Source organism: Malania oleifera, chromosome 4 (genome assembly GCF_029873635.1).
Source record: "Malania oleifera isolate guangnan ecotype guangnan chromosome 4, ASM2987363v1, whole genome shotgun sequence".
NCBI lineage: Eukaryota > Viridiplantae > Streptophyta > Magnoliopsida > Santalales > Ximeniaceae > Malania > Malania oleifera.
The window spans coordinates 1,053,864-1,061,976 of NC_080420.1; the positions used below are offsets into that span (position 1 = coordinate 1,053,864).

Consider the following 8,113-nt stretch of genomic DNA (forward strand, 5'->3'; position numbering starts at 1 on the left):
TAATGAAATCATCTCTTATATTTATAATAAAATACACTAATTAATCGGATAGAATTTGAAGTTTGACCAACAACAACTGACTATAACATTTTTGAGGGGAAAAAAAAAAAAACTTCATAAAGTTGTCAATCAGAGGAAACCCTTGAATGTGATTGGTTGGTCCAGTTTTGCCACGTGGCCATTGGACCACCACGCGATATACATCAATCATGCAATGACAACTGCACCTTAAATAATGTGGAAAACATGAAATTGTCCACCACATCTTCAATTCTTAGTTCTACCCAATCCCACACCGGATAAAAACCCCAATTCAGCCCCTTGGCCTTTACTCTCCCGTTCAAATCTCATCCTCTTCCTCCTCCGGTTCCATTCGGTGATCAGATCAGAAAGATGAACGGCGACGATAGGTCGCTCCACGTGGCGGCCTCCGAAGACCCCAAAGCCCCACTTCTCCCCACCATCCAACGGCAGCAGAGCTTCCGCTCCTGCCTCACCTCCAACATCCTCACGCGCAACATCTTCTTCGTCCTCCTGGGCCCGTTGCTGTGCGCTGCGATCTGCCTGAGCGTGAGGCTGCCCGCGTCGCCGCGCAACATGCTGGGGGTGCTGGCGTGGGTGTTCGCCTGGTGGATCACGGAGGCGGTCCCTATGCCGGTGACCTCCATGGCCCCTCTCTTCCTCTTCCCGCTCTTCGGCATCGCCGCCGCGGACGACGTCGCGCGCTCCTACATGGACGACGTCATCGCTCTCGTGCTCGGCAGTTTCGTACTGGCTCTCGCCGTCGAGCATTACAACATTCACAAGAGATTGGCTTTAAATGTTAGTGGCTTCTTCCTAGACTCCTAGTTCCTAGCTACTTCTATTTATCAGACGATATTTAATGCATTATGTGTTGCAATTTATCTCAATCAACATATTTTCACATAAATTTAATATATACCATCAAATTATTATATGTATAATATGTAAAATATAGCCCCCGGGCATTGGCTCAGGCGGGCTTGGGATGGGCCGCTTGTCGGTATAACTCCCAGGTGCGTTTCCTGCCCCAGTGACCAAAACCTGATTTACCACCTGTGGTGCTGTGGGGCCGGCTTCCACAGGGGTGGGATTAGTCTGGGTACGCCGCCAAGGACCTTGGATCGGCGGGAAAGAACCCTGTGACGCCGCCAATATACTTGGAATGAGTCGTGGAGGCCAAGACACCCGTAATAAAAAATATATATATATTTATTTAAAATATATAATATTTAAAATATAGCCCCCGGGCATTGGCTCAGGCGGGCTTGGGATGGGCCGCTTGTCGGTATAACTCCCAGGTACGTTTCCTGCCCCAGTGACCAAAACCTGATTTACCACCTGTGGTGCTGTGGGGCGGCTTCCACAGGCGTGGGATTAGTCTGGGTACGCCGCCAAGGACCTTGGATCGGCGGGAAAGAACCATGTGACGCCGCCAATATACTTGGAATGAGTCGTGGAGGCCAAGACACCCGTAATAAAAAATATATATATATTTATTTAAAATATAGAAAGATAAAGAGATTTATACAATTTCTTGTATGCATTACAATGATTTTACTAGAAGTTTGGACAAATTTTAGAAGAGAAGAAGTAGACGTGAGAATTCAATTATTGGAGCATGTTCTTGCGCCGGCCCAGCTAAAAAAAATGTCAAACTGACGCGTGTGCAGTTCTTCGAATAATGCAGATAACTCTGCTCTTCTGCGGGGACCCACCGAACCCACCCATGCTGCTGCTGGGAATATGCGCCACGTCAGCGTTCGTGAGCATGTGGATGCACAACGTGGCGGCGGCGGTGCTGATGATGCCGGTGGCGACGGGCATCCTGCAGAGGTTCCCGGCGGGGGCAGAGCGATCGGGGGCGGTGGACGGCTTCTGCAGGGCGGTGATACTGGGGGTGATATACGCGGTGGCGGTGGGAGGGATGAGCACGCTGACGGGGACAGGTGTCAACCTGATATTGGTGGGGATGTGGAAGAGCTACTTCCCGGAGGCCCAGCACATCAGCTTCAGCACGTGGTTCATGTTTGGGTTTCCATTAGCGCTGTTGATGTTGGTCGCACTGTGGGGGATCCTTTGCTTGCTGTACTGCGCCAGGGGCTCAGGCCCAGCCCTCTCCGCCTATCTCGACAAGGCCCATCTCAGAAGGGAGCTTCAACTCTTAGGTAATAAAATTCTTCTTTCCTCTCTATTCTTTGGACCAGCTGCGTACAAATTTAAAGTCGTGCCGTTGTGAACTATTTTTTATTCTAAAAGTATGATCATGTTTTGATTGCTTTGAATTGGGTCAAATTTAATTAGGAGATGATTACCTAAAAAGCTTCTGAAATATCTTTCATTTTTGTGGTCTAAGAGTTGCATGTAATTGAATCAACCACATCGTGAAATGTTTGCTCAATTGTTTTGTTTGGGCATGCAGGTCCGATGGCATTTGCAGAGAAGGCCGTACTAGCTGTGTTCTCGGTCAGTTTCCAAATTCAAATATATATGACGATTGATTAATGAAGCTACTATATACATGCATAATGAGGGATTAATTAATAAAACTAATAAGAAGGGGGAGGTTGGCTTAATTAATTAACATATTTGTGATATTATGGATGTATGATGGCTGGTTATGAATAATGCAGATGCTGATAGTGTTGTGGATGACGAGAAGCATAACGGATGAAGTAGCAGGATGGGGAGCCCTCTTTGATGGTCGCGTGGGTGATGGATCAGTTAGTGTGAGTACACACACATCACATCACATTAATTAATTACCCACCTATGCCCATATATTAATCTAGCTATATATATATATATATATATATATAGCTTCTCCTCTTACATGTTCTTCCATCTTCTTCTTCTTCTTTTTTGTGTTTTTCAATGAGTATGACATATGAGACTTATGAACACCTATTGAAGGTTGTTTAATATTTTTCAAGTATTCATCTTCACGCTTCATAAATCAAGATACAAGCTCTGTACGTGCATTATATATAGGTGATGATGGCGACCCTATTGTTCATAATCCCAAACAAGAAGCAGGACGGAGAGAAGCTAATGGATTGGAACAAATGCAAGAAACTCCCATGGAACATCATACTCCTACTAGGGGCTGGCCTAGCCATAGCCGATGGAGTCCGGTCTAGCGGCCTTGCCGTCATTTTATCCCGAGCCCTAGACTTCCTCGAGCATGTCCCGTACTACGCCACTGCTCCGGCTGTGTGCCTAATAAGCGCCACCATTACCGAGCTGATCACGTCAAACAACGCCACCACATTGCTCTTAATACCTCTCCTCGTCCAGATAGCACATGCAATGCACGTGCATCCGCTAGTTCTAATGGTCCCCGGAGCCATTGGGGCGCAGTTCGCGTTCTTGCTTCCCACTGCAACCCCTTCAAACACCGTGGGATTCACTACTGGGCATATAGAGATTAAGGACATGATCAAAACTGGAGGGCTCTTGAAGGTGGTAGGAGTTGTTGCAGTGTCCCTTCTGATGCCTACACTAGGTAATAAAGCTTTTTTCGTGAATCAAACTAAATTGATCCTATAAACTTAGCTTGAGTTGATTGGGTCTGATTTTGGTGCTTGCAGGAACCTATGTCTTTGAGACGACTACGCGAGTTTGAGACGCGCTGTACTCGTGCATTCACATATTCAATTGCGACACATTCTTTTTTTGTTCTGTTTATGGACAAAACTGTGTCTGTATATTTGACCAATTTGTATAAACAAATATTAAGCAAAGTCTATTTGAGTCCCTCTCTCTCTCACACACACACACACACACACACACTCCGCTCTGCTTTTAATGTTGGCTTATACAATCCAGTTACTAGTGTAATGAAAGATTAGGAAACTAAGGCATATTTAATATCGATGTTGAAAAATATTAAGAAAAAGACGCCCTTTTTTATTATCTTCAGTTATCGGTGGGAAAATATATATATATATATATATATAATAAATAAAAATTTAATTATCCACATCATTAGTGTTTTTATTTTTCTTAATTTTAATTCAACGTTTGATTTTTGAAATTTTTATACTCCCTATGTGCACTTTTACCTTTTGACAAAGGTTAGGAAATACTCATATCTTATTGACAAAGTAATTTGTTCATTATCACGGAAATAAGAGATTATCCGGATTGAAATCGTTATTAATTGAACGAAATATAAATTATAATATTTTTGGTTTAATAATCTACCTAATCCCTAGAGATAAGAAATAGAAAATTGGAAAAAGAAAGGGTCTTTGGGAGAATGTGAGATTGTGGAAAAATAAAAAGACAGGCGATGGGAGTTCAGCAGTTTAGGAGATGCGTATCAAATGCTTCGGAAGGATCTAGAAGTATAGAAACTCCCCCAACAAACCCGAAACAACCATTCGCAGAATCAGATCAGCACTTCTTCACCTTTATATAACCCTACCTCCGCTCAGCTCAGCTCAGCTCCTCCATCTTTACCCTGTCCCTTGTGGTAGCTCCTTTGTAGGGTTTGTCCATCCAGCCATCGCGCATTCTCTGATCTAATGGCCGAGACGGAGACATTCGCATTCCAGGCGGAGATCAACCAGCTCCTTAGTCTCATCATCAACACTTTCTACAGCAACAAGGAGATCTTCCTCCGCGAACTCATCAGTAATTCCTCCGATGTACGTTTCCCATACTCGCACTTAAATTATTATTCTTCTCTCGAGTTTTTTTTTTTTCCTAGAACTATTGTTGCTGTTTTGGTGGTGGTTGTATTCATGATGGTTGCGGAATAGCTCTTTTGTGCAAACTTGAGGAGCGCTTGACAGAAATATTTGTGAACAATTGGTTCATTTTCTGCCCTAATTTTGTTTCTTGCAATGCTAAGTTAAATTTCCAACATGCGTATTCGATTTTTAAATGTTTGTATATAATAAAGAATTTATCTTTTATGTTTCTCCCTTTAAATGTTATTGGATATTGGATATGCTCATACAACGCCATGTATGCGCTGTTGGTTCAACATGAAACAACATTACCGGTAGCAGATGCAAAAATTTGTCCCCATGGGGCCGAAAATACATGCAGTGCGTTTGGTCCATTTTGAATGAAGATGGGATTATTTGTATGAAAATAAATAAATAAAATGGGGTTTGGTTATTTAATGAAACCAATTTTAAGAATTATATATTGACTCATCAGATGTTAGAATTGAATTACACCCAATGTCTCATCTTATGTGGCCTTGAATATGTAGGGTGTAGTACTGGTTAAAAATTTGTTCGGGGGCTGTAACAAGTAACATGAATATTGGTGCGAAATAATAATATATAGATTGGAGGCTTTTAGCCATTTTTCTGTTGTAAATTTTTTAGTGACAAATGACAATAAATCAAGTATTATTTACAATTCGTAACTACAATGAAGGCTCTGGACAAGATCCGATTTGAGAGCTTAACTGAAAAGAGCAAGCTGGATGCACAACCTGAGCTCTTCATCCGTATTGTCCCTGACAAGACAAATAACACGCTCTCGATCATTGACAGTGGAGTTGGAATGACAAAGGCTGGTGAGTGGTGGTTCCCAATTTTTTTCATAGGCCTGACTTCAGTTCCATCATCGGTTCAAACTTTGTTGTTTCTTTAAAATCTACTTTCCTCATTCATTATATTTCCAATGCATTTTCAGATCTGGTGAACAATCTTGGCACCATTGCTAGGTCTGGAACCAAGGAGTTCATGGAAGCATTGGCTGCAGGTGCTGATGTAAGCATGATTGGGCAATTTGGAGTTGGGTTTTACTCGGCCTATTTGGTTGCTGAGAAGGTTATTGTCACCACCAAGCACAATGATGATGAACAGTACATTTGGGAATCTCAGGCTGGTGGTTCCTTTACCATTGCTAGGGACTCCCCTGGGGAGAGCCTTGGTAGGGGCACCAAGATCACCCTCTTTCTTAAAGAAGATCAATTGGAGTATCTTGAGGAGCGCCGTCTGAAGGATCTCATCAAGAAGCATTCTGAGTTCATCAGTTATCCTATTTCTCTTTGGACAGAGAAGACTATAGAGAAGGAGATTTCTGATGACGAGGATGAAGAACAAGAGAAGAAGGATGAAGAAGGAAAAGTTGAGGAGATCGATGAAGAGAAAGAAAAGGAAGAAAAGAAAAAAAAGAAGATCAAGGAAGTGTCACACGAGTGGGCTGTGGTGAACAAGCAGAAGCCCATCTGGATGAGGAAACCAGAGGAGATCTCCAAAGAAGAGTATGCTGCATTTTACAAGAGTCTGACTAATGATTGGGAGGAGCATCTGGCTGTGAAGCATTTCTCAGTGGAGGGGCAGCTTGAGTTCAAGGCAGTACTTTTTGTCCCCAAGAGAGTACCCTTTGACCTCTTCGACACAAAGAAAAAGCTCAACAACATTAAGCTTTATGTCCGTCGTGTATTCATCATGGATAATTGTGAGGAGTTGATACCCGAATACCTGAGCTTTGTAAAGGGTATTGTGGATTCCGAGGATCTTCCTCTAAACATTTCCCGAGAAATGCTGCAGCAGAACAAGATCCTCAAGGTTATCCGTAAAAACCTCGTCAAGAAATGCATTGAACTCTTCTTTGAAATTGCAGAGAACAAGGAGGACTATGATAAGTTCTACGAGGCCTTCTCCAAGAACTTGAAGCTTGGCATTCATGAGGACTCTCAAAACAAATCAAAGCTTGCTGAGTTGCTACGCTACAACTCCACCAAATGTGGGGACGAGTTGACCAGCCTGAAGGACTATGTCACAAGGATGAAAGAAGGCCAGAATGATATTTATTACATCACAGGAGAGAGCAAGAAGGCTGTTGAGAACTCCCCCTTCCTGGAGAAGCTGAAGAAGAAGGGTTATGAAGTGCTGTACATGGTTGATGCTATTGACGAATACGCAGTAGGTCAGCTGAAGGAGTTTGAAGGGAAAAAGCTTTTGTCTGCCACAAAGGAGGGATTGAAGCTGGACGAGAGTGAAGAAGAGAAGAAGAAGAAAGAAACTTTGAAGGAAAAATTTGAGGGTCTATGCAAAGTAATAAAGGACGTGTTGGGAGACAAGGTTGAGAAGGTAATCGTGTCTGATCGAGTGGTGGATTCTCCCTGTTGTTTGGTGACCGGAGAGTATGGGTGGACAGCAAACATGGAAAGAATCATGAAGGCGCAGGCTCTAAGGGACTCGAGCATGGCTGGATATATGTCTAGTAAGAAGACGATGGAGATTAATCCCGAGAATCCAATCATGGAGGAACTGAGAAAGAGGGCTGATGCAGACAAGAATGACAAGTCAGTGAAGGACTTGGTTCTGTTGTTGTTTGAGACAGCTCTGCTGACCTCTGGCTTCAGCTTGGATGACCCAAATACCTTTGGCAATCGAATCCATAGGATGCTGAAGCTGGGATTGAGCATCGATGAAGATAGTGCAGATGTTGATGCTGATATGCCTCCCTTGGAGGATGTTGATGCCGAAGCTGAGGGTAGCAAGATGGAGGAGGTTGACTAAATTGGATCTTGGGGGATTCGATTGTCTCTTGCGTACTGTCAATGTTTTTATTTTAATTTTTCTTTAATGCTGCCTTGGTTCCGTAGCATGTTAAAAACATTTGGTAGGTAAAATTTCCATATTTTCTTTTCCGAATTTAGCCCTGCTAAAACAATATATTCTTGAGTTTTATTTAATTAATGCATCTCTTCTGTGTTTGCCTCATTTCTGTGTGATTTTCTGCTCTATTTCTATCCCTATATATGTTTTTATTGATGTATTAACTTTGTATCCTGTTGATATTTTTACTTGGAAGATTTCAAGATATTTTAATTTAAAATTATTGATGTGATGAAAATAATTGACTTTCCCTTCACTACAAATACAAAAAGCATATCTCGCCTCTAATGAAGTTTTCTTCTTCCCCCCCCCCCCCCCCCCCCCTTTTTTTTTTTTTCAAATTTATGCAACAAACTTAATAAATTTTACTAAATGAAATTGGCTAGATGAATCTTTTTAACATATATATATTTTTTTTATGAGCATTTTCTTCTATTAGATTAAAGGTAATATTATACAAAATAAAATCAAGTTAAATGTTGCCTAATTTTTACACA

The 8,113-nt window shown here is 42.1% G+C and overlaps 2 protein-coding genes across 3 annotated transcripts; both read left to right on the forward strand.

Moving 5' to 3' along the window:
- Positions 1-256: 256 nt before the first annotated feature.
- LOC131154267 (tonoplast dicarboxylate transporter) lies at positions 257-3,777 on the forward strand. Of its 2 annotated transcripts, XM_058106935.1 has the most exons (6): positions 257-822; positions 1,712-2,189; positions 2,444-2,487; positions 2,655-2,750; positions 3,013-3,526; positions 3,612-3,777. In XM_058106935.1, exons 1-6 carry the CDS (start codon positions 394-396, stop codon positions 3,644-3,646), a joined length of 1,596 nt encoding a protein of 531 aa, XP_057962918.1. In that variant the 5' UTR covers positions 257-393; the 3' UTR covers positions 3,647-3,777. The 2 variants fall into 2 exon arrangements, with proteins under 2 accessions (XP_057962918.1, XP_057962917.1); XM_058106934.1 differs by having other exon boundaries at positions 3,013-3,777.
- Positions 3,778-4,007: 230 nt separating this feature from the next.
- LOC131154268 (heat shock cognate protein 80-like) lies at positions 4,008-7,721 on the forward strand. Its single transcript, XM_058106936.1, has 3 exons — positions 4,008-4,673; positions 5,419-5,560; positions 5,680-7,721. Exons 1-3 carry the CDS (start codon positions 4,551-4,553, stop codon positions 7,515-7,517), a joined length of 2,103 nt encoding a protein of 700 aa, XP_057962919.1. The 5' UTR covers positions 4,008-4,550; the 3' UTR covers positions 7,518-7,721.
- Positions 7,722-8,113: the final 392 nt, after the last annotated feature.

Coding starts and splice junctions, on each gene's coding strand:
- LOC131154267 (XM_058106934.1), top strand. CDS start 394: ATGAACGGCGACGATAGGTCGCTCCACGTGGCGGCCTCCGAAGACCCC. Junction 2,190..2,443: donor AAGGGAGCTTCAACTCTTAG/GTAATAAAATTC, acceptor TTGGGCATGCAG/GTCCGATGGCATTTGCAGAG. Junction 2,751..3,012: donor TGGGTGATGGATCAGTTAGT/GTGAGTACACAC, acceptor CATTATATATAG/GTGATGATGGCGACCCTATT.
- LOC131154268 (XM_058106936.1), top strand. CDS start 4,551: ATGGCCGAGACGGAGACATTCGCATTCCAGGCGGAGATCAACCAGCTC. Junction 4,674..5,418: donor TCATCAGTAATTCCTCCGAT/GTACGTTTCCCA, acceptor ACTACAATGAAG/GCTCTGGACAAGATCCGATT. Junction 5,561..5,679: donor AGTTGGAATGACAAAGGCTG/GTGAGTGGTGGT, acceptor ATGCATTTTCAG/ATCTGGTGAACAATCTTGGC.